At 38.7% G+C, this 26,869-nt stretch overlaps 1 protein-coding gene across 1 annotated transcript in view; it reads right to left on the bottom strand.

Moving 5' to 3' along the window:
- LOC121962737 (inactive N-acetylated-alpha-linked acidic dipeptidase-like protein 2) overlaps window positions 1-26,869 on the bottom strand; it is a 498,032-nt gene that overhangs the window by 438,617 nt on the left and 32,546 nt on the right. Inside the window, exons 2-4 of the mRNA XM_042513024.1 lie at window positions 20,955-21,131; window positions 18,902-19,079; window positions 11,159-11,320 (exon numbers count right to left, since the gene is read on the bottom strand). Of these exons, the coding sequence (XP_042368958.1) occupies window positions 11,159-11,320; window positions 18,902-19,079; window positions 20,955-21,123 (509 nt within the window). The 5' untranslated portion in view covers window positions 21,124-21,131. The remainder of the gene's footprint in view (window positions 1-11,158; window positions 11,321-18,901; window positions 19,080-20,954; window positions 21,132-26,869) is intronic.

Here is a 26,869-nt window from a genome sequence, read left to right as displayed (position 1 = left end):
TTCTTGAGATAAATGCTTATCCTCTGAGGTGTGTTCAACCAAAACCTACATTTGAGCCCTATTAGCACTAGACAATTATAACTTCGGAACCCCAGAGAATTATTAATAATTGCAGACGCTGACGGTGATCTTAATCCCACGCAAATCTGTTATATCTGTAATTTTGTCAAGCAATGATTCCATTGCAAATTACCTTCCATATTTTTTTTCAAACACATAGGTTATGTGATAATACGAACATAGGAGATTTGCATGGAATGAGAATAGGTTGGTATATGAGTCAGATCCATCCCTCGCTCCACCAAAGTGCGATCCTCTCATCCAAATTTGTTCACTTATGGTTCCAAAAAACCAAGATGTTGACAGCCAAAATGCCAAACTCGAGACTTTAAAAATAACAACAGGTGACGTCATGGAGGCTATGTCCATATCACTGGATGTTTTTTGGGTTTTTTTGCATCAGAGCCACCCCACAGTTCAGTACAACTCAGACTCTAAAGGAAGAGAATGTAACATCAAAAAGACCGTTTTGGATGGGGTGGTTTGTGAATAGCATTTCCTGTAGGTGTGTAGCACATCTCCTGTAGCTCTGATTCGATACTGTGCCTCAGCATCCCTCTGTTTACAGGTTCTCATCTACCTTCACTTCACTGCAGCTCATTTCACTGATTACTTCCCTCTCTTGTTAAAGTAGTGTTAATCAGTGAAATCAGCTACTTTAGCGACTGATTGCAATGACTCTCTGGCCATGATAGCACAGGCACTTTTCTACATCAGCCGTTTGTTGTTGGAGTAAAATGAGCACCTTCTTTTCCAAGGCCTTCACCTTATTTTGTTACCCCTTCTGTGCTGTATGTACGTCAATAGTAGAATGTTTTATTAAACAGCATAACCATGGCAACAGCACTTATCCTTGATATAACACTACTCTGGGGTTAAATGAAAAACTCCCAAACACAGTCTCAACAACATGTTGACCATAATGAGCCTCACCTAGTGTTTATTTCAGGGCTGTTTACATCTAACTCCATTGTTCAGCTGTTCATTTTATTGTGTCATCTCCCCTGTAGAAGTGGACTAAGTGCTCTATATTAAGTTACGTAGATTAAAGGGTATTTCCACACATTTAAAGTATAAATGCATTCACAGGTGTTGGGGAGTACTACTGCCTATGTGAAAATGCTGTATAAAACCAGTGGAGCTGCACATAATCCAATATATCACCTCAAGTCATGCCACTTGACATCAGGTATCAACATAAGTTGGGGCTGAAGAAAAGTTTAAAAATGTTAAAGAAAAATCTGGAGGTGTGGTTAAGTTTTATTACCAGAACTCCGGAGCACGCTCGACACCTCAGCTTGATCTGCCACTTGATATTATTTAGGCATTTTAGTGGTCATCAATAAACAGAAATTGGTAACAGATCATGCAAATTACATTAATTAAGAAAATACCAGAAGCTCAGAAAGTTAAGTATTTCTCTTTTTTATGTTGCTGTTTTGTATTTGACTTTAATAAATATTTTCTGACTGTCTTCCTTAAAGTTGTTTTTTAGTTTTTCTTGCCTTTTTTGTATTTTGAGTAAATTTAGTTCTTGTTTTATCATCCAAACAGTAACAACACGCAATTACAATGTTTACATTAAATATGGGAGAAAACGAATAGTTTATTTGTTGATGGTAATGTCACGGGTGTCAACAGGAAATGCTTTTATTTCGAAATGCAAGATATGACCTGTTGAGAGTTGTTGTCCCTTGCTTTAGCAATTACTTGAGCACGAAACAAGATGCATAAGTCTGTTTGTCTACTCCTCTTTGTAAAATTGAAGCATATTGGTCATAATTCAAAGTTACCACTTCACGACAATGTTGTACAAGAACAATCCAAAAGCAGACTCTAAACAACATTAGTATACATTTGTTAAGTGCCTGACTACTTGGTCATTCCTGTATCCACTCTCCTTTTAGCTCTGTTTTGGTCTCCACCAATAAGGAAAGAACAGTATCTGGCTCTTTAGCTGCTTAATGCTTAACTATGTTCACTAGTCACTATTTCTTTCTTTCTACTGTCTTTTTTTATCAAATTGTCTGCCTGCTGCTGCTGGAAATGGGATCATAAGAGCAGCATGGTTGAAATCAAAAGAGTGAATTTGTTAAAAATGTACAGCTCTAGTGTGTACACGTTCTTATGTGGAATCCAGTCAAACAATTGAAATAAAATATTTATTTATCTGAGTACATTTTGGAACCCTCATGTTGGAGGTGGCCATCATTAACTTGTTTTTAATGAATGGCAAACAGAGCTTTTCCAAGGCAATATCTGGGTGAAAGCTCAGCTGTAATCCTCAATCCTCTGAGGAAACAAGCCGTTTGATTGGGGAGGACTCTGTGAGGAATGAGGCTGGAAGCAGAGGCTGGGCATTTATCATAGCTCCACCTCACTGATTAGTGTCTAAGGCAGCTCAGACTCCATAAAACATTCCAATGACTTTACTGAGACATGACTCTTGTGACCAAGAACTCCTACGCTCAGCCCACTTTCAGCTGCTCTATCTCTGCAAGCTGTTTCCAGGTGGTTCAGTTTTCTAGCACAAAAACTCCTAAAAATCTTCTCTTTTACCAAAGAGTTCAGCTCTTCTGAGAGCCTAGTAATGCAGGAATAAATTACAGATTTTTACTTTAACCTAAACAAAGTGAGTTAGTGGTGTAATCACCTGGAGAGCATAAAACTAAAGTGAAATAAACAGTTTTCCACTGCAAGGCTCCTGAACAGGCAGTGTTCAGTTATGTCTTCTGTTTTCTTTGATTACCGTCGCTATATTAACATTTCTAATTCCCAAAGCTGTTCAGACATTTTCATATAAATATAAGAGTAAGAAAACTGGCACATCAATGCAGTGTGGAAACCTTCAAAATTACTATCTTCAAGTACTGCACCAGCATTTAACTGTAACTGATCTCTCTGAGCTTTTATACACACTACTGAGCTGTTCCAAAAGATTATCAGAACTCTATTTTTGTTTGTCTAGTGATAAAAAAAAAAAAAATTTGTTTTTCTAGTTTTAACCCTGAGTCCCTGTGTTAATCCATCATTTATCTCCTATGTGCCAAATAAACATAAAAAAATCAGTATTAAAGTATTTTTCTTTTTCTGTTAAACCAAAACCGTTTCAAATGTCTGATAAGTTGTTCTACTCTCAGGGGTGTTTACAAAAGTTCATCCAATGAGATTAAACTTTGAGCAACTAGTTGGCCACACTTGTTATACAAAAAAAAACACACTTCAGTGTTTGTGGGATATAGTAGTTAACAGAGCAACATGGAGAGAGGCAGAATGGGATGTGTGTTTGGATGCAAGGGGGGGAAACATTTGTTTCATTTTAAAATCAATGTGGTGGAGGTCTAATTCTTCTCCCTATCAACCTCCTCCTGATCTAATGGCAAGGGAGATGAGTGTGGAGGTAACAGTCTGCTCAGCAGCAGACTGCACTGGAGCTCTGTACAGAGAACCACAGGAATAGTTAGCATTTTAGCATCGCCGGTTCCCCCGTCTCAAAGTCAGTGGATTTTTATGGGTTTTTGATTAGAAGTCTGAAATAAAGTCTGTGGTTAAAACAAGCTGAAGAGACTTCCGCGTGTTGTTCTATGATATGAAATACATCAGTAAATACCCCACTGTGAACTCTGAAGCTGAATGTGTCTTAAAAGAGAGGGTCGCTAACAAATGGCTGAACAAAACTTCAGAACATCATTTCAGCAAACACATCTTTACATCCTCGCTATGGGGACAACATCAGGTCATGTGTCCACAATGTAGTTCATTTTTAACCTAACATTACCGATTTACTTCTGGCAATTGCAATTAGGCCTCAAGTAGTGTTTATTTGTGGAGATTACATTGTTGAACAACTTCCAAGAAACATTTGTTTACTACAGAGCTTATTTTCTGCAATAATCTAAAACTGAACAGAAAAATCCCATAAGCTTTTTGATTAGATAACCAGGGCGATGCTAACTTCCATGTCAGCCTCCAAAAATAACATCACTTCTAGGGCAGTGTTTAGCGCTAAACTCTAAGCCCGCCCACTTTTTTAGCCATCCAATTAAATGCAAAATATATATTTTTAAATCCCTCTTGTAACTGTACACCAGTCAGATATTCAGTTTCACTTCAGTTGCTAAATAAATAATGACTCATATTTTGTATATTAACTGAATTATGCTTATTCGATTAAAACACATAAATAATGCTTTTCAAATATGCAGAGGAGGTGCAAAATCAGTGGAACTGATGTGCATGCTAGCCACCTCTCCACTTTGGAAACCAGAACTGTTTTCAGTAGCTGCTCCATTTCCCCTGAAAAATACTTTTTCTGTATCATCTTTCAGCATACACACCCCAAAAAGTTATTCTGAAATTTTGCAAGGTCTCCTCAGACTTAATAAAAGGAGTCTGAGATCCTCCACAGTTTGCCTGTTTTATATTTTGAGTTAAAAAATAAATCAACAAGAAGCAGTCAGCATCAGCAGAGTCAGCTGCCTTGGCTAAACAGTCAACGAAAAAAGTAACATCTGCAAAATAAACATCTTCAAACTTAACAAACACAACATGGTTTCCCACACATCCATTTACTTGAGGCAGACTGCCATAATAAAACATCTGTCGCCACAAATATATTTTCTAGAACTATTTAATTTTATATACCATGGGATTATTTATTAGACCAAACTCTCGGAGCGTGAGCACATTAGTGTCGCAGATAGAGCAGCAGAATACCAGGCGCAGTTAAAGTGACACTTAACCTTTCACAGTGCTGGGTCTAAAAAATTGTATTCAACCACTCTGCACTCTGCTTTTCCTCTTGTCTATCAACCTGATCAGCTCTGACTATATAAACTGATCAAATATCTATGACGCGACTCAAATTTCTGTTTAGGCTCTAAAATTACTCATGACGAGTTGTGCCTGTGCTAGGTTCACAGACCTGCAAACAAGTCCAAATTTAAGGAGGGGGCACAGAATAATAGTAAATCAAAGGGCACATACTACAACCACACATAGATTCTGTGGAAAACACTGCACAAAATAGTTACAGAGACATTGCTTTGTTAGTAGCAGTCAGAGCTAGGTAGATGACATAGACATGCAAATAGGTATCTTTATAGAGATATATGAATATTTCCATTTGAAGCAGGATTGTTTAACAGTTATTGATCAATCTAAGTATATTTCAGCTCATTCTCACCTCCAACCTGTCAAATACAGTCACTTTGTCAATCATCTGGAAGTCAGACTCTGATGCACAGAGGCACTCTTCATGCACCAGGTCTTATGCCAAACTGGACTCTGTGTCTCTTGTAAACCACAAGTCAATGGAGTTATTTTAATAAAAATGCAATGTGCTAGTACGTGGAGTATGCAAAACTACTGACATAAGTTCCATGATGTTAAATGACAACAGTACTTATTTTAAGCCAAACTATAATGTGCTTTTTTTGCTAAACCTAATCTTGTGCTTTTGTTGCCTTAATCTCAGGAAATAAATGTGAAAAGGAAGTGTTTAACCCATTTTGTGAATATGCTGAGAAGAAACATTTCCTGTGAATGGAAATGTATTTTGAAAAGACACAATGCATGTTACAAACCTACACTGACACTCTATCCCATAACGTCCAAAACTGATGCAGGAGGGTACTTAGTGCGTCATGTTTAGATGTACTGATCCTCTGACAAAGCAGTCATATTTAACGAGAGGGAATAAGAAGCTTTTGGTTTGGACTATACTGTCTTCCTAGAGTAGTAGTAGTTTTCCAAAAAGTTTGAATGCTCATGTTGAAGCACAATGTCAGTTTGATTTGGTGTAAAATAATAAGTACAAAATAATAAGCATGCGAAGGATAAAGCAATATGTGTATCAAGCATTAAGCTGCATAAGCGATCTTGTCATTTGTCAAATGAGGTCCAAGTTTAGTGTGTCTTAATGTTAACAAACAAACAAAGAAAGAATGCTCAGCAGAAACACTGCAACCACAACAAGATAGTGATCCATGACGCCAGTTGTCCTGGTGCCAGCACAGAAAGATCCATATCAGTTAGATAAAGATTTGTCACCCCGAGACATCATTCAGCCAGAGTCAGTACAGCCAGTGGCTTCAAAACAACAGCTTAAGCATCACCCTTTAAAAACACTCTTAAAACTCTGAACCTATATGTTCTGATTTAAGATATGTGTAGGACTATATGCAGTGTACAAAAAGCCATAAAATGCCCTGATGCACTTCCCTATAGCTGTGAGAGCCAATTTGTTACAGTAGTATAATTAGCAGGAGAGGTAAGTATTAGGCAGGCCAAGATACTAGCAATGAGAAACCATCTTTAGGGATTTGAACTTAATCCAGTTTCCCTCAAAGTAGTTCTACGTACTTACACACCTCTTTGAAGTTGAAATTGAAAAGAACTGGATGCATAAAGTTTCCTCTGCATAAGTCTGCTATGTTTTGCCATGACACCACTATTGAGGGAAAAACACCGGAGGCCCTTTGGCTGAGAGACAAGGAAGAGTGTGAAATATAAAATCATAAAAACAAGCATAAGTCATCTATCTGAGCTAAAGACAGCCTCTCTATTCAAAACATGTGAATTGTCATTTGTAGAACACAGAGCCACTCAGGCAGGTATGGCAATGACTTAATGTACTGCGTATTGAGAATCTCAGAAAGCAAATAGCAATTAATTCACTCCGAGATTTCCCCTATCTACTCATGCAAAACTGTTGAAATATGCTTCCCCACTGTCTCCTTAGTCTCCCTCTATTTCTTAGGTCTCTTGCTGTCTTCATAGCTCCTTTTATGTGTCTGTTTCACTTTCTCTGCCACTGTCTCGCTTTTGCTTCTCTTCTTCCAGACTCAACACAAAGTAAGTCGGGCTGCTTTATTTCTTTTATTTTCTGTGCCTGATAAAGTAAATAATAGAATTATCAGGCTAAAGGAAAATGTATAGCTTTGGCTACAGATGAAAATATGTTGAAAGTGCCAGCCCATTATGAGATTTTTGTCAGAATTAGGCCAGGAGCACTCATTCACTACAGTAGCTCCAACACATTCCCATTCCAGTTCATCAAATGGTGCCGGGTGTACTAACGAACTTTCAGGTATCCTTCTGTGTCAGCTGTTTACGCACTGACAGAGCAGAGGTGTTTGACGAGTTCGGGCTGGTAGATCCTAAGCTATGGCTGAAGTCCACGCATAACATTCTTTGTCTCTTTCTAATTACATGATCAGACTACATTTCTGGGAACACAATGAAGACATGACTGAGGATTATTCAGTGGATAACTGCCAACCTGGAGAATTCATAAAAAAACATATGTTTTATGTATTTAAAAAGTAATGAGAATCAGTGGACACACTATTCCCTACTTCTATTAGTTTTAATATAAGTTATATACACATGTAGACTGGATCTCGGATCAAATTCTCTGGATCCAAAAGGGTTCCAGTCTATCATTTTGAACTGTGAGGACCTCTAATGTCATGGACCCACATTGGGAAATCCAATTTTTCTCACTGACTTCAAGTAATGCTGGACTTAAATGATACTTATGTGTATATTTATGTTCCCTGATGCCACACAGTTCAAACAGATCCAAAAACTAAGGGCAATACCCAGCCCAATGCAATTTGTCTGGTTTGATTTAACTGAATCATGCAAGTTAGTTATGACAACACTTAAAGACAAATATTTCTTGTGTTATTAGTATGAATTCAGGAGTTAAACAAAACTAATATGTTCAATTTGTCAAGGGATTATGGCAAATGTCAAAAAATAATCTCTCAAGATCTTCCTTTGGTGACCTTAGTGTCATATACATGCATCATCACAAGTGCAGGGATTTTCCAGAATAAATTAAAATGGATTTAAACGTGTGCAGTGCTGTATCCCACACTATATGTCTAAATTAAAAGGTAAGTAACACTTGAATAGGGACCTCAATCATTATTTGACAGCAAACATTTCCCCTAATTTGTACAGCTGTGCAAAAGGCTTTGTCTCTGTTTCTTCCTTCAGCATTTACTTATGACAGACAAGCTCCTATTTTAGTCTCAGCTAATAATGTGCACAAACTGCTATGATTTTTCTATGACACCAGAGGCAGTAGACGCAACAGCAGTGAGGGCTTGCTGTCAGTGACCAGCATTAACTTATACAGGAGATAGGTCTTAATTTCTAATTTCCAGTTGCAAAGTCAACATAAACTCAAAACCTTCACCATGTTTACCTTTTGTTTAAGTAAGTATAATGTCCATTTATCAAACACTTATTCCAAAAGTCATGTCAGACAATCCACTTTGTCTTTTTCACAGAACTGAACAGTACTGAGCTGCCATGAGACTACAGTTTAAGTCCTGCAGCCTTCCCTTCATAGGTAGGCTTTTAATGTGACCAAAATAAACGCAGAAGTGTTGAGTTTTGTGGATGGTAACTTCGACACCCTACTGTTACCTTGTTTTGGCTGCAAAAAGCATCAAGATTTACTGTGTTTAACTGTATTTTGTAACATTATTATTAGAATTTGGCTGTATTTTTACACAGTTTTTTTTTACATTGCAAGCTTGGACGGATGTTTCTGTTGGATCTCATCTATGATTAGCAAATTTATTCATCTGGTTTGTGAAGATGTGGCTTAATGTAAAGCAAAGGTTAACTGGATGCCACAGAAGCTCAAAAGAAAAGGATCATGAGGGGTTGTATCTACCTTAGTAACAAAGGTAGAATTATCTCACAGTTCATACTTGTCTCCTACAGACACAAAGTACCAACGGTCACAGATAAATAAATAATTATTGCTCCAATAATTAACTGAGGACTAGAAGGTGCTAAAATAACCCTCTAATTTAATTAGTGGCTGACATCTACTGAAACAAAAACTCAATCATCCTCGCAGATGGTTAAGATGTTGTATGTGTGGGTCTTTGGCAGTTGTGGATGGATGGGTGGGGGTGTTTCTGGCAACTTGAAATACAAATGTGAGAAAATAAATAATGAAAAAGCGTGGAAAGCTCAGCGAGAGAAACCATGGTGACATGATTGTCTCAGTTCAATGGCAAAGCCAGTTATCTCACAGAGACACATACACCCAGTCATCCTGTGATCCTTTGGCTTGGAGAAGGCAGCGTTCGGGTTGACAGAGGTTTGTATCAGTGTTTAAAAAAAAAAAGATTTGCTACCTGGTGGAGAGTCTTTATCTCTCCTATCCGCTCTGTCTCTCTGCTATCTCTGAGTCGCTCCCTTCCGCTTTGGATATAAATAGATCTGCGCCTGGCTAGAAGGCAACACGTCAGACTGGTGATAATGGTTATCTTTGACTTAGGGGGCATCAAACTATGATCCTCTTTGTCTGTTCTGTCTGTTTCCTTTGAACATCAATTCAACTCAACTCCATCATAACATTGCCTTTTATTTTCAACAAGTCTTTCTTAAAATCCTCTTCTATTCTACTCTCTACTCTTCTTTTAGCACCTTCATCACAAGTATACACTTCTAAATGTATCAATAAGAGCAACAAGTCCACCATCCAATGATTTAACCACAAAAGTGACCCTTATCAGTATTTTCTGAATTGAAACCCGTATATCATATTAACATAATTTATAAAGAACAAGGACAAATTACTTTGGAAAAATTCAATTATGTTACGGCTTACAAGTCGGTAATGGAGACATTAGGGTCATAATTCAAAGAGGAGAAGATTAGCTGAGGTTTGGGAAAATCTGTGGTCATGATTATCAGCGGAGTGGACTCAAGTCAGAGCTGAATCACAAATATGATGACTTTAGACTCATCTTGACAAAATCAAAAATACACCTGCAACCCAGCTTGGACTTAAACACCAATGACTCGTGACTTTACTTGGACTCAAGCCTTTTGGCTTTAAAATACTTGATACCTCTCCTCAACCTCAACGATTAAGAAGTATGTTATAAAAATAGTGTAACATTAATCAATTCATTTCCATTCATTTCAGGAATCAACAAACATTAATGCTGTTAATTCCCAGCAAGTCTACACTTGTGTTTTTAGATCCACTTGGTTTGAACCAATCTAACAGCATCCAATCAAGTCGCCAGAGAGAACCATGAAAAACTTCCATTAGATTAATAAACATCATTTGGAGAATATGATACCGAAGTTCATTTCATCCGTGTAAAACTACATGGTTGCCAACATAGAACTAACTGCAGTATGCAAAATGTGGGGGTCAAAAATGTCAGAAAAAGATGCAACAACTCACATTTCCTTTGCCATTTGTTGCTGCACAAAGGACAGTAAGTTGTGGCTTATATAAATATAGTTTGTGAGCAAATACTTAGCTAACACTGGCTGAACAGCTACAAAACGTGTTTCAACCAGCAAACTCAAATTTAAGAATTATTCACAGTGTTTGCAAATATATTATTGGCCTTACATTTGTTGAAGAGCACATTGTGACTTATTTAGGACTGATTTTTTTTCAGGAAGATGAGGGGACGCAAACTGTGGTATTCTCTGTCAAAATTCTAAAACAAAACGATTAGTAAAGCTACTGCTTGCAGGAATGTTCCTACATCTAAATACCAACTATAGTTGTAGAAAAATATTCATCTGAAGATAACTCTTAAATTGTTTTTTCCCTAAATCAAAAAAAAAATGCACTACAAAGCAATTACTGTACCCTAAAAAAAATCACCATATTGAGCCTGTTTTTTTTTCAATCAATCTTGGCTGATTTATGCTTGTGGAATTTGTAAAACAAATACAACAATGCGTTGTCTAGACGCTCTGTTTCCTCTGTCAGCTCTCCTTACCACCATACATATTAAAACAGGAACAACAAAGAGAATGGATAAATTAGTTTGCAAAATCCATCCATAGTACAAGTTATTATTTTGCACAGTTAAGGCTTATTTTGTGCCTATGTTCATTATTCAACAAGTCTTTGCAACCACTTAGCACCTCTCTCTTACTGTGAAGCCAGAAGGACTAAAGAATAGCTTTTGAGTGGGTGGATCTGTGCGATGTCACACGCCTCTTACTGCCTTTGTTCTCACTTTGTGTCCATGACAAAAATGTTACTCTTTCGATAAAATACGTTTTATTTTGGTGCAAGTTGGGAACTTACCTATGAAGAGCGTTGATCTTGTCGGCTTTGATTCCTCTGAGCAGCTCCTCCAGTAGGTCTGAGCTGTCAGATGGAGGGACAGGTGGTTTTACGGTAGGTGTGTGAGTGAACCAGCCAATCAGGAGACCCACGACAAAAAGCCCCACTCCTGCCAGGAAGTACCTTGAAGAATGATGCAGAGGTTAGAAATAAATGAAGATATTATAATAAGTCCACTTACTAGCTTATAAATTTGAAGTTTGAAATTGAAGTTTCTAACAGCACTTCACAGTATTCCTCAGTCGATGAAGTACTACTGTATTAATAAAAGCTCTGGAAAAAAACAGAGTAATGCTCCAGAAAAAGCTTGAAAGTGGACTTAGAGGTTGTTGGGTTATTTTTTTTTTAACAAACTACTGTACCAAGGTCAAGAATGAACCCTGTTTAAGAGATTATGTGTGTAGTGGACTTAAGAAAATATTTCACCAATACATAGAGTCCTCACATAAAACTAGGCTGTCTCTGCACTACAAAGATGCAAATACTTTTGAAACTGGTGCTATATAAGCAGAGTAAAAAGAGGAAAAAGAATGTGGCATTGGCTTTTCCACAGAAGGTAGAAAACTTAAAACTACCAGAATGCATCTTACCAGTAAACGCTCCTGCTGGAGGGTGACAAAATATGACCTTGTCTGTTCAACACAATGGTGGCCCACTGGATCTCGTATTCCAGTTAAACAGTTAGCTAAAACATGTTTCTGTTTCAACTGTACGCACCTTGTAAATGCAATGGCAGAGGAATGGGTGACAGGGAATACGAAAATGCGAAGGTACAGCCTGTAGTTTGAGCAACAGCTGGAAGAACCACTCAAACACCGCAAAATGACATAATTCACGTCAATAGGTGGTGTTTTCCCAGAAGGAAAGGATGTATAATATCTAGGCACTGGATGAAGTGAAGTTTAACACAGTTCATCCACACATACTACCCACATTGGTTTGATACAAAGCTGGTTGAAAAACATCAAAGTATCCTTTTAAGAATCAATTTCTCTGGTACTGTGGAAAACTGACCACTTGTGTCTCTCAGGAACTTACACATGGTGAATGGACTTGTATTTGTATAGTGTCTTTCTAGTTGTCTAACCACTCAAACCTCTTTCACACTACACACCTCAGTCACCCATTCACACACACATTCATACAAGGTGCCATACAAGGTGCTGCTCAGTTAACCCTTTAAAACCTGGATCAACATCACTTTTCTGGTGCTGCATTCATATGCCTTGAACAAGTGTTTCAGCCTTTGAACCCTGAGCTAATTGATTTGATTTTCTTTCAAAAACATGGGATGACAGGCATTGAGCAACTTGGTAGGAAATGTCTGGCTTGGCTTTGGAATTTAGAATTTTTTATTTTTTTTTAAAGCTAGGGAAATATCTAATTATCATAATGAGCATATTTTTGGTTTGTTTGTTTGTTTGTTTTAATTTCCCTTTGTTATTGTTTGTTTTGTTTTTTTATCTTTTTTGTGCAGATTTTCAGGTAATTGCTAGTACCTTTTAGTGATTTCTTGCCAATTTTCAGGTAATTTCTTCTTAAGTTTTTCATTGCCTTTTTCCCATGTTTTTGAAAGAAATAAAACAATTTTCCTTGGTAACAAAGGGTCAAACATTCACACACTGAGGAATTAGGGGTTCATTATCTTGCCCATAGAAAATTTATTATCCTTGAGCATACTTGTGAGCATGTTGACTGGAGGAGCCTGGGATTGTACCGCCACTCTTCCAATTAGTGGATGACCTGCCCCCCCTACTAAAGCAGAGCTGCCCTCGAAGGTAAGTCATTGCCTGTGCTTCATGTGCAATTTGACATTTGATAGGCTGCTATTACCTTTTCATAACAGCTGAGTCAGTATTGGTGCTAGTGGCTCAATGCCTAAGGGCACCATTCAGACCTTGACTTCAAGCACCCTGCGCTGGTGCTTTTCTAGATAACATGCAACCTTTCCATCCTGGCAGGTGCTGTGTCAATGGAATGGGGTCCTGGAAATGTTCTTGGGGTACTTAGGCCTTAGTCTTACCCTTTTTGATGCAGTCCCTTAATGGCAATGAATGGGGTAATAGAAATATACACTGATACACTGACAATGAGAGGAAGAGGCATTATCAAGTACTAGTTTCAGGTTAGATGGTAGGTAGTAGCAGTGAGGACACAAAGGAGAGTACTTCAAGTACCTGCCAATTAAATAAAAAGGCCAACATTTATATGTAAAGCCATGCTGATATGTGTAAAATGGTAAATGGTAAGGGGCAGGACGTTCATTACAAGAACAGGATCTATCATCCACCTCAAACATCAAACAACAGCAATGTATCATGTGTCTAGGGCTGGGGCAAAGCGTTGACGTAATCGATTACGTAAATACGTCGATTCACGTAATCTGCGACGACGACTTGGACCGTTTCACACAGTGCTCATGAGAGCGTGAGCAGCGCCGAGCATGTTGTTTTTTGTTTTGGCGCTCATGTTATTAAATGAGAGCGTGCACACTGCCTGCTCAAGCAGCGTCAGGCATGGCAGGACATGTAGAGAAACGGTGGCTCGCCATTTTTTTTATGCATGACTTGCATTTGTTAACATGAATAGACAGTGAATATGGTGTTTTGATGATTATATTAACTCTGTACCATTTTTTACTGCAGTTTAAAGTTAAGGCTGGACAATTTTGATGCAGAAAGAATGTACTGGTTATAATTATTTCTGTTAGTGAAAAGTTATAGTGTTCAAATTGCACTAATTTTACTGTAAGATGTTTTGTTGGACTGCTAGATTTGAGGTTTGTTCCTGTAACAAAGAGTAACTGTTTTGTTACATTGTTTTATTTATTTTGCTGTTGGATTGCTAAATGTAAAATGCACGACATTCCTTTTACTTGAATGGAGCAAGCTCATGCATTAATTTTATTTTGGAGAGACTTTAGATCAGACTGTAAAACACAGATTACCAGTTAAGACTGGGCTATTTTTGTCATGATTGAATACAATATTGAAATATAAATGACAAGTTTTAAAATGTAATTTTCATTTAAATTTAATCGTGTTAGGAAAAAAAATAAAAGTTAGATCAGTAAAAAAAAATCGATAGATTAATCATTTAATCGGAAAAATAATCAATAGATTAATTGATTAAAAAAAACAACTGTTAGGTGCAGCCCTACATGTGTCTATTTTAATTCAGAGGACACGAGAATGACTTTTTCAACAATAACACCAGGGGACAAGCCACTCAGTACAACAGATTAATCACGTTTTGCGACCATGGAACACCAGTGTGACTTCCAAATATTAGTAAAATTTGAACTGGAGAGTTGTTAGTTTGTTGCCCGCTCACAGTGAATGAATCCTCACTGTTAATGGTGCCGCGGTATCTGTTTAACTGTCTGCTAATGCTAATATACAACTTTTGACTGGAAGCTTTAAGTCCACAGCAAAAACACCAACACTTCGACCTGAAACGAGCCTGGTCCATCAAAATAAAAGCACCATGGGTCCCGCTTTGATTTATTTATAATAACAATACTTTCTGACATTTCATTATAAACGTACCTTATTTAACTCCCTCATAACCGTACTTCATTAAATATTATTATAACAGTAATGTATTCACCTTTATTATATGGCAGGAGCTATTTTATTTAACTTTATTATAACTGCAGTTCATTCAATAATTTTGTACTTTAGTAGTTACCATTAGTTAAAAGGACATTTAAAAACACGAGATATATATTTTGTATCCTGATACAGCCTTATAATACTGAAATATTAATTTAAAGCCATATGGCCCAGTCCTATTTGCAGGTTTTAGGACTCATTGCTGGGGTTCTCTATGACTTTCTCCTTTTTCACAATGAGTTAGACTTTCTTAGACTAAATGCATTAAAAGTGGCTTCAAGTGTCAAAAATCAAGTTTCTCCTAAGATTGTCGCTGTGTAAGTATATACCACTAAAGCAAAACTCGCAGTCAGGCAGCTGGTGGTTCAGCCACACAGGAATAATGCAATCCCTATACTCGTGCCTTTAGAGTTTTATCAGATTCAACCAAGTGAGTGAAAGCTTCAAAACCCTGATGAAGCCAGCTTCCAAAGCTGGCATGGGAGCCAGGAAAAAGTTGGAGGAAATTATACAATGGAAATTAGGGCCTCCCGTCATGCACTGCTGCCACTAGCCTGACCCCAATATACAGCAGGAAGATACTGCATGATCTTGTTTGGTCAGTTTGTACTTCAGTTTTGTACTCTCCTCAAAGTTAGGAGCCAACCTAATGCTTCAGAAGCAAGAAATGAAGCATGAAAACTTCCTGGAATAAGCAGAGCAGGATTTAATTACACCTGTTGGCAACTGCAAGCCTGATTACCCATGAATCAAAGGCTGAAAATGGGGCAACATCTGAGGTCACATCAACATAGTGGTGGGAATAACAGGGTAACTCACAATATGATACTTTCCCAATTTCACCATCCTGCAATAATCAATATATTGCAAGACAATAAATCTATAATATATCATGATATCTGTGACTAAATAAGAAAAAATACCCCTCAAAAGGCAAATAGCTGTATTTATGTATTCATTCACTACATTGAGGTATCAACTTTACAGAATTTGACAACTGAGATGAAACACACAACAAAGTGCATAGTCTTGGTATAGGGCCTCTTACATCCACACTCTGAATTTACACAGAAGTCACGCTAGAGCCAAAACAAAGTCACCTGTGACACTTGCCAACATAATAACAGCCCACAAACATAATAAACCACAAGCGTAATACAAACCTGCAGCTTTTAATGTAATAATCCCACAAATGTAATACATTTCCACAAACTTAATAGCAGTTGCCTACTACAAACACAATACATAATTTCCTTCAGTGGAATAGTACATTAGCAGGGATTTGCTTCGTTTGTGGAAAGGTGAAAATCTTCAGCTTTCAAAATTGTTATAACTTTCTACAAATGAAATATGAAAATGAAAAAATATCTTTGTGGTCATTGTTGTTGTTTATGTTTATTTCCTGGTTATTCTACATAATCTCAAAGGCTATGCCAATGACACATCCATCTCTTATCACCAGTTAGTTCAGCCACCAGTTAATCTGGAACACCAGTGTTGTGTTTTACAACAGTTTCCCAGTTGACATGTGTTTCCCCCCACCATAACCTGACTCAAATCCTTAGATTTTTATTGCTTGATACTTTTAGCACTTATCACTTTATGGTGTTATTACAACCCCCCATGGGTTTAATTATTTCAGCACTTATTTTTACTTGAACACTTACATAATTCTATTTCCAAATCATTTATATGTTTTATTTATACATTTAGTTCAGCTTTTACCTATTTTGTAAATATATTCCTTTCTTAAAATTTTAATATCCCATCTCCTTATGTTCTATATTATAATTAATTTTAACTGTCACTTTCGCACTAATACTTTGATCAATGCTCCCAACCAACAGGAGCAACATAACTTGTCCTTCCCCTGCCCATCCTATGCATCTGGAACTAACCATTTGTATTTATTTTATTATGTTTTTTAAATAACCATTAAAGTTTTTCATAAGGAAAACTTCAAAGTATTTTTCACTCACAGAGTGCTCTTGTGCCCTTGCCCCTACCAAACCTAACCACAGAGGGGTGCTCTCGGCTCTTCTGGGCAACATGTCGAAGTATTCTTGGGCAAGACACTGAACCCCAAATTGCTCCTGATGGAACGTTATCAGAGTGTGAGTGTGTGTGAATGATAACGGAGTAGCAGGTGGCTCCTTGTACAATAGCCTCAGCCACCAGTGTGTGAATGTGTGTGTGAATGGGTGAATGTGACAATGTAGTGTGAAAGCGCTTTGAGTGGTCAACAGGACTAGAAAAGCGCTACACAAGTACAGTCCATTTACCATTTGCTGTCAGCATTAAAAGGGGTATCACTTTCTGATGGTGGAACACACTCTGACACAACACAGCAGCACGCAGAGCAAACAGCAGTCGCAGCCTCAGGTGGAAGCAGTTCTCCACAGTCACAAATGTCAGTCACCTGAATCGAATAAATCAGCTACGCAACAAGTCCAGAAGCTCTTTCATGGTGAGCTAACAATAGCTTTCCTTGCCCAGTGTCTATAAGTATAGAGCTGACGGTATAAAAGCAAAGCAAATGGCTGTTATGCTAATAGTAACCGCTACACGCAGTTAGAAACACACTCCTTTTTTTTTTGTTACTATACAGAAAACAGCACACACACAAACTTGTTTTTACCTCTTGCAGATCACAAACATCCAAACTATAGGATAAACAGTCGTCAGCCGCTAAGTTATGAACCTAATTACTCTCCTATAATTTCTAATATTCACTGGACAGTGATAGTTGGCTACTGTATTTTTCCAAGGTCAGGGACCTGCAGCCTACTACTAAGCCCCGCCCCTCTACCTGAAAAGAATTGGATTGGCTTTTGACTCAGACATTCCAGTTAAAGCAAAGAAATACAGAGAACCATGTTTGGTTGTTGAACTGATTACCTATGCTGGCTCATGGTTTAGATATCAAACAAACCACACTCTTTCGCATAAACTTCACCTTTTGAACCTTAAAGTGTAAAGATTATGATGTGTTCTTAATGCATTTTAACCATACATGTAGTTATTAATTCATGTTTATACATTTCATATTTATTTTTTACAACAGAGGATTAGGGCAATGTTCAAAGAAAAATCTTAACTATGGAGAATAAAGTCGTAATATCACGAGAATAAATTCACAATTTTAAAAAAATAATGTATTATTAAGATAAAAAACATGTACATTTATGAGAATAAAGTCAAAATAATACAAGATTAAACTTGTAAATTTATGAGAGGAAAGGCTGCAATATTACAACATTAAACTCATATATTTAAGAGAAAAATAGTCATAATTTTATGAGATTAAACTCATAATTTTATGAGAAATAAAGTCACAGATTAAGACCAGAGAGTCAGGTGCTATGGTAGAAAAAGTTAGAAAAAGTATGAATAAATGATCAGAAGTGGTGGATGAATAGATGAATTGTCAAAAAGTGGAAATTATGGACGGGGGATCTTACCATATTACCCAATTCTCGGGTCTTGATCTGTGACTTCATTTCTTATAAATTATGAGTTCAGTCTCATAATATTACAACTTTATCCTCTTCAATTTACCAGTTTCCTCATAATATTCCTTTTATTTTTTTCAGATTGTATTCTTGTAATATTCTGACTTTGTTCTCAAAATCTAACTTTTTTCTTTAACTTTCCCTAACTCTTCCTCCATCTTTATTTTTCAATTCATAATTGTAGATTTGAAGCAACTTTTTACATCTGATAGTAAACAGTAGACAGCAGCAGGAACAGAGGTCTCTGAAAACTTTTCAGTTGTTTCTTCTCTTAATATATCTATATTCAGTCCCTCTTTCAAACGCTGTTTTAGCTGCTTAGGAGAAGACAGACAGTAAGTATTGAAGGCGCGTCATTGCATCTCACCAGTTAAGGAGCTGGAATTAAAGTGTTCACCTAAGTGTTGTGTTCCCATCAATGCCAATCTGAGCCCGAGGCATTCAAAACCTGTGTCTACTGCAGAGTCATTTGACTCGGGTGTGATTGCCGATCGCATGCATTCTCATTGCACTAAAAAGCCAGATGTTAGCGGGTGTTAACAGTGTTTTTGTGCAATGGGAATGAGGCTTAAAATTACCTGAGTAGGAAGCAGTGGAGTCGTCGTTGGCCTTTATGACCTGGAGCCCTGGTGAAGTGGGAAATGTAGTTGGGATCTTCCTGGAGTCGTTCAAATCGTCCATGTGGTGAAACTGAGACAGATGGCTGGATGGGTTCCATCAGCTCAGGGTCAGGGTCAGGGCCGGGGTCTGAACACCCTGGAAGTGAGAAAGGTGAGAAAAAGAAAAAAAAGCTCAACCATTTTGTTGAGAATTATTTAAATAAATAATATGATTGGTTAAACTGACCCATGCTGTCTTCATGCACTCTGACTTTTTCTAAGACAGTTGGAGTTGGTTACTGGTAACTTACTAACAACCAACTCCAGCTGTAATGCTGAAAACAAACTGTAAATAGGATATGGAATAAAACTTAATACTTAGTTTAGAAACGATCACCCCACTTTCTTGAGAAGGCATTTGTGGGGATAGAAAACTACTACAGATACCGAACTCCGGGCACAATTCAAAACAGAGTCCTTCAAAGCTTAGGAACTCAAGTCTAGCGTGAGGGTACTTATGAAGTTTCTCTCTTTTGCAGCTGCTGGCAGTGGCAAACTTCTCACATTAAAAGCAGCTTTTTTTCTCCAATGTGACAGGTTGTTTCAAATTATGTGTAAGAGTTTCTGAAGAATTCTGTGCAAAACACATTTATATAAGATCATCAAAAGCAGGAGGCAGAAACTCACCCAACCACAAGATAAATTACACAAAGAACACTGAGTCATATATTTAAATAAGACTTTATAAATGAGATTTAGCATTGTTACCAGCTGATTTGAGTAATATATTTTACTACTCAAACTGTCTTTTTTACACTTATGAGCTGTGGGATTCTCATTAATGGAGCAAAGAGTTTATTAATAATTCACAAACTCATCATGTTAACATCCTGACATAAATCAGACAGTTTTCATTTGCATTTAATATGTGTTGTTAGTGGAGCTAAAAGTAAGTAAACTTCTAAACAGCAGAGGACACTAATTACTTCTTCATTAACAAAAGCATATTGCTTTCAATGAGATCAGCTGCATGACACTCTACAATATGTATCTTGTGCATTATTAGTTTTAAAATGACTGTAGTGTCCTAAGCACTCGTTAACAAAGGATTTCGGTTCATCTACTATGTTGTAATTGTGTCAGGTCAGCTGAAGTGAAATTCGTGATGTGCTGGTCACTGGGCCACACTGTTGGAGGTATTTCACTGGCAATGCAGCCTGTTCTCATGCCTACATCGTGAAATACTGCTACTTTTGTAGTAACTGTGGCGTAAGATCCTGACACAAAGCCACCTTTTGTGGATGTCCGATACGCCACCAGGGGGCATCAGCTGAGAATGCAACCTGACAGAGCCATACAAGATGTTATGATACTCCGCTGGATAGCTGAACTCCACCTGCAGCGGCAGCATGATGCGCAGACGGACTGTGTCAGTGGAGAGCCAGATGGAACCTGTGGTGTCCGCATGATACTACACTGAACGATCAGGTTAAAACACTGCCAGTGGCAACGTAATATCAGGAGCCTGACGATCCCTATAGGGGTTGGAGGGGTAGTGGATGAATCCAACAAACCCCGAACTTTCACGAGTCTGGTGTTTGCTTCTCGTCTGAAGGTAATGTTTTTTTTTTTTACACCTTACCATTTGCCTCTTTTGCCTAATGCTAACCACCTAATCCTAAGCACGTACTTTTGTTGACATTCCGCATTAGTTGCCATGTACTTTTGTTACCTAAACATAACCATGTACAGAACAATACTATGTGCTTTTGTTGACATTCCGATATCGGGAGCAGCATCCCAGAACATTAACAGCAGACACAGAAGGATACCTAGAGTGTAATATGTAAACACGGAAGTTCACTAAAAAGCGGCAACATGTGACGATTTGGGATGAGAACATGTTGGATATTATAACAAACTTGGCCAGATCTTTTTTTTGTTAATTTGTTTGTACCAAATTAGCAAATATCTTAACAGCAGCAAGAGTCAAAGGACATTGTGAGTGTTTACCAATCAAAGCAAAACCTACCCGATCTCTGGCAGTCTACGTGTTGCATCTGCATGCGGTCCATGCTGGGTCCTGGTTCCTGTAGCTCTTCTTTGTCCAGGTCCCAGTCAAGATTCAGGCCTCCAGAGCAGTGCAGAACCTCACTGACCATTGGGCCACCCTGGGCGTCACACACCTTCCTGTATGCCATGTTGTCTCCTAGAATTCAAAAGCATCACATTTTCATTTACACAGTTTCCACATTTCTTTTTTTTTATTTCTGTACTTAACATTACCCCCCTTACAAATAAATATGAAGTTGTAGAGTTACATAAAACCTTAAAGGAGTCATATTGGAAACATTAAACCCAAGGCCACTAATCCCAAAGCCAAACCCTAAACCTCAGGCACTATCTCTTAAACCCTATTTGTGTAAGGAGGTGCAAAAGTTTAATGATATGCATCAAAGAAATTGAAAATGTATCCTTAGTAGTTTTGAAAATAGCCAACGTGGGGTATTACCACAAATGGTAAAAATAATGAATCAAGCTACCGTGACATCTCCCATTGGTTTGTGGTCTGCAGTTTTGAAGCTTTGAATTCAGCATTTCGACAGTGCCATCTTATTTTTTTGGAGTTATCGTATTTTGGATGACAGGGTGGAGCTGCTGAGGAGTGAGTGGTGGATCTGACTCATAGACTGCAACGACAGCCTGCCACCCAAGCGGCCCCACCCTCAAATATATGTAGTGTTGGGCCTTTATAAAAAATGAAAAGGGGGTGAGTTACAGGTGAAATTAGCTATAGAGACCAAACCTGATTTTGTACCATGTTTTAAACATGTTTATTTCATCTGTAAAATTGGGCATTTTAATTTGGATGTCTACAGGGACTGATTCTTTTTTGGAGTCAGCCTCGAGCTGCCAGTCAATGAACTACAGTTTTTGGCACTTTAGCACTGGCTTCATTTCTCAGTATCAGAGGTTGCCCACTTGGGTATAATACTTACCCTTAACTCTTTCCCTAAACTGAACCTTTGTTTTTTGCTTCTACTCCAAAACCAAAAAGTAACTGGAATAGCACTGTAATGTAAGAAACAAATGTCCCACAACCAGTAAGAAGATGAAATAGGATACAGAAAGTTAACTTTGAGCAACAGATCCATGAGTTTGAAGGCATGTCAGATGGTGAAACAATTTATGATACGATGAGGAAGAAATTTACATCACTGGAAAGATTCTGTGTTGATCAGCCATCAATAAGTTCTTTCATTTATTTGTTTGCTCAGTGCAGTGGCATTCATTGCATTGGTGCCAATGTTAAGCCAATTGCAACTCTGCTTTTTTGCTAGCTTTAATGAAATGATTTAAAAGCTGGACTGTATGAATGGGTCCCAACTAAACATCAAAATATCGTTAACATATTCACTTGGTAGAGGATTCTTTTCATTTCAGAGATTTGTTCATTCCATACAGATCAATGGAATATTAAGATGAAGGGACAATTTGCTTTGTAAAGGTATGTATAATACCTAAACTTAGCAGGACATCAAACTAAGTATTTATAATCAGCAAAGTGCATGTTGAGATTTGCAATCTGTTCTAAGAGCACTCTGTGCCTGACCCCGCCAGTGTGTGTAGAAAGCCTGGTATGAGCCACCTGGGTCAGATTAAGACCTCTGATTTGACTCAAGGTAATGGACGTTACTTTCGTGCTGGATATAGAAGAAATTGTGTGGTCATTAGCTACTTGGGCTAAGTAACTGGCCAGGACCTCTCAGACTAAAAGCTCCGTAGGGTGCTGCCATGCACTCACACGTGAATGACAGAACGCAAGTTAGGATGAGGCATAAAGTTAAGTACTCGATTGAGTGTGTGTGTGTGTGTGTGTGTGTGTGTGTGTGTGTGTGTGTGTGTGCAAGAAGAACTCAAGCTTTGGGAGTGTGATGAGTATGTGTGAACTGGGAGACAGTGAATGCGTGTGTGTGTGTGTGTGTGTGTGTGTGTGTGTGTGTGTAAAACCAGCTCTGCGTTCAATTCAGCTCCTAAACAGCATCATTCAACATCACCAGGACCCGAGTCAGATGCATGAACACGACTTTGTGTTTGTGCGTGTGTTTGTGTGTGTGTGTGTGTGACATCTGACTGGGGATCAGCTATATAAAACCTCCCAGGTAGTGTCTTAGCATGTCATCAAATTTAACCTTCCCTTTTACACGCTCTATCATCAAGTCCACCATGAACGGGCAAATGAAGTGCCCAGTCAATATCCACTCTTTGGGTTAAAAAAACCCAAATAACCCCCACGGTTGAATAAAATAAAATGCCTCAAAACTGCAGTCAAACTTCTATTCTGAAAACTTGTCACTTTACAAGAAGGTTTATTGGTTTATTCAAATAATTGAAAGGTCAGACCACCTGGAGTCAAAGCAAAGGGAAGAAAAAGCAAGCATGAACAGGAACTCTGGTGAAGCTCAAAGTGTATCATTTAAGTTTATCTGTAAGGAAGACGTACGTTGGTTCAGCTTTGCTTGTTGCAACAAAGTCCCTACGGCTGGTATTGTTTTCACCTTGAGTGTGTTTGTTCATCATCATGATGAAATGTAATCCTGCAGACACCCAATGAAGAGAAACTACTACAGAAGCCTTTAGAGCACTTTTCTGGGTGTTAATATGTCTGTCTGTTGACTGATTTTGACACCACTATAGCATCAGAACCATGAAAGACGCTGTCACTAAACTTAATAGGTGTTGAGTTGAAACTTATGTTAGTTAAATCAAATTTGGCTGCAATATAAATACCTGTTCCTTTTTTCCCGTTTAGAGCTTGAGAGTTTAAACTGGGTTTGGCAGAAATTTTGTGTGGCAGGGACATTCAAATATTATACATAAGCTAACTATACTAATAATGGATTGGAGATGTGAAACTTTTTAGCCGACACTAGATATCAGACAAGCCAGAGACTAAATCATTTTTAAGTTGCTGTGAACATTAGTCCTAGTTTGGTGAAAGAGAGAAAATGAAATTCTGAGAGTGTACCGTTGTATTTCTCTGTTTAACCCTTTGAAAGCGTGATCAGGCCTGGATCAAGAGGACAGGGGCCCCTGGGCACAAATTCTTGGAGCCCCCCCCCCCGCACCCCCCGAGACCCTCAGCTCTGTCTCTCTCCTCCTCAGCTCTGTCTCTGTCCTCCTCAGCTCTGTCTCTCTCCTCCTCAGCTCTGTCTCTGTCCTCCTCAGCTCTGTCTCTCCTCCTCAGCTCTGCCTCTCCTCCTCAGCTCTGTCTCTCTCCTCCTCAGCTCTGTCTCTGTCCTCCCCAGCTCTGTCTGTCCTCCTCAGCTCTATCTCTCCTCCTCAGCTCTGTCTCTGTCCTCCTCAGCTCTGTCTCTGTCCTCCTCAGCTCTGTCTCTCCTCCTCAGCTCTGCCTCTCCTCCTCAGCTCAGCTCTGTCTCTGTCCTCCTCAGCTCTGTCTCTGTCCTCCTCAGCTCTGTCTCTCCTCCTCAGCTCTGCCTCTCCTCCAGGAAAGAGTGTTTATGGATGAAGGAGAGGGGGTAAAAAGCAGAGGGAAGAGGTCTGGGAGTTCCCTGGCATCAATCTTCAATGCTCCACCACACTTTCATTACTTCTAGCTCAATGCAGATGAAGGATCCTCTCAGTAAAATGGAACAAAAGTTCATTTAACTGCTGACCTCCTGTTCCGGCCTCACACACTGCAGTGGGCTTTCAGCCTGATACCTATCACTGATGGAAAGAGAAAACCCTGTAACTTGATTTTTTTAAGTCAATATAATAAATTTAAATATCAAATATATCCTTTAAATGTAAAAGAGGTGCTGTATTATTGTATACAACACAATTTCCATACTGTGGGCACTAACACACCTTCATATCACCACAGATGCTGGCTTTAAAGTTTGAGCTGGTACCAATCTGGATGGTCCTTTTCCTCTTTGGACAGGTAGACAATTTGAAATGTGGACTTGTCAGACCACAGCACACTTTTTCACTTAGTGCCATTCATAGATGTCAGATGAGCTCTGTGCCGTAGAGCATTTAATTTGATATTTAGATTTCAAAAAAGCTTTTCCTTAGAGATGACACAGCTGCATCCAATATAAAATATGCACAAAAAAGCTATAAATGACTCCTTTCCACTCTCTCCATGTTCTGTCAGGACGCAACTTTAGATAATCACTTCAGACTTTTGCCAGGGTCCAGGCCTTTGAATCTGCCCACTCCAACAAGTTGACTAATTGGTCTGGCATTGGTATATGAAACAGCTGTTTCTCAACTGAAAAAGAAATTGATCCAGTGAGTGCCTAGGGTTGAATAACGACTGGCCAATCAGCACAGTGGGCAGGACAAACTGTCTTTGTCAACCTGTTGTCAAGTTGTTAACCCCCAGTTTCCACCAGATCTGTATGCGGTCCGGCTCCACTCTGCCATGGCAGATGGAGCAGATAGATTACACTCTAGTCTGTGTGTTAATTTCCACCGGCTCCACTGCGTTGCGGATCGACTCTGTCTCAACTCTGGCAGTCTGAAGGCTTGAGGATCAGATACGCAAGCCTCCTGTTATTTCCCGACAATGGATCACTTTACATAAATTTATCCAAATTTACAACAGAGCACACAGGAAATCAGACAGTGATATAACATTAAAACATCCAGTTACTTTTCAGAATAAAACACTCCGTGTTTACGTCTGATTGTATTTCACTTAACCACATCAACAAAACGTCAAAATGAGGTCAGAGGTTTTTAGAGGTCATTACCGGCAACACGGATGAGGAAAAGCTAATTTGGGAGGTGAAGAACCACAAAATTATTTGTGACACCACACATCCTTATTTAAGGACAACCATAGAAAGGAAATGGCATGGAGCAATTTACTGGGTGTTATGGAGGTGAATCGACATCACTATAATTAATCCACGGAGTGAATAGAGTTATTACTTCTTCTGTACCAATATAATGCGCGTGATTCTGTAATTACCGCGGGAATGCCTCGGTCTTGCCACTCCAGCTGATCCTGCAGTGCTGTGCCGTGCCGGACTCAAAACACAGCCAGTGGGGCCGTAACGCAACCCACATGCAACCGGTTGAAATCCAGGGTGAACCAGTGCAACGAACCAGGGATACATAATAGAAATGACGGCCGCTATTGATAAGGCGCTGTGACTGAGGCTGTTCTAAATCAACAAGTCTTCTTTACTTTGCAACAGTTCAGTCTTAAAACCCTAAAAAACAGTACTGTATTGTAGTGGACTGCCTTGGCGTGGTCATTACATTTGTCCCTCTGAGGAACTCCAGAGCTCAATGTCCCCTGGGCAAGTGGGGGACACGTCAAGAGACACTGTTTTACGAACCCAAAACATCCAACAGGGGGTTGTTAATTAACTTAACTTATACTCCCTGGGGATGTCTGCAAACACGCTCTGGCCTCTTAAGCCACGGCAAAGTGTTAGTATCTGACACCCTCCATCCTGACATATGGTGGAAGGTAAAGCACTCCAAAGGCCCCATCAGTATACCACAGGATGTAAGGCATCTGAACGACCTCCTGGGATCACCCAAGCAATACCAAACAACCATTGTATTGCCTCCCCTGCTGAGATAACCAACTGGTCGAACATTGGGTAAAGCCATTATATAACCCTGTGTTGTGATAAACATCTGACAGAATGACTTGGACCAAGGTTGTAAGTTAAAAATTTCCCTTCTTCCCTAATCTTTGTGACTGGGGGTGAGGTTGTCTCCATGCTTCAGTAAGCAGATAGGAGCACCTCCCATTCTTTTCATCTCATGTAATTTGAATGAGTTAGGTAAAGTACGTTTTACTCTCCTTTTGTTATAATGGAGCTATACTGCCATCTAGTGGTCTTAGTTATTAGTAAGCTCATAACCAACTTTGTAATTATATCGTAATTTGAATTCATTGTATAATGTTAAAAGTAA

This window comes from Plectropomus leopardus, chromosome 3 (assembly GCF_008729295.1).
Source record: "Plectropomus leopardus isolate mb chromosome 3, YSFRI_Pleo_2.0, whole genome shotgun sequence".
Lineage (NCBI taxonomy): Eukaryota > Metazoa > Chordata > Actinopteri > Perciformes > Serranidae > Plectropomus > Plectropomus leopardus.
The sequence above is the reverse complement of the archived record's forward strand: the minus strand, read 5'-3'. Positions and strand labels throughout refer to the sequence as shown.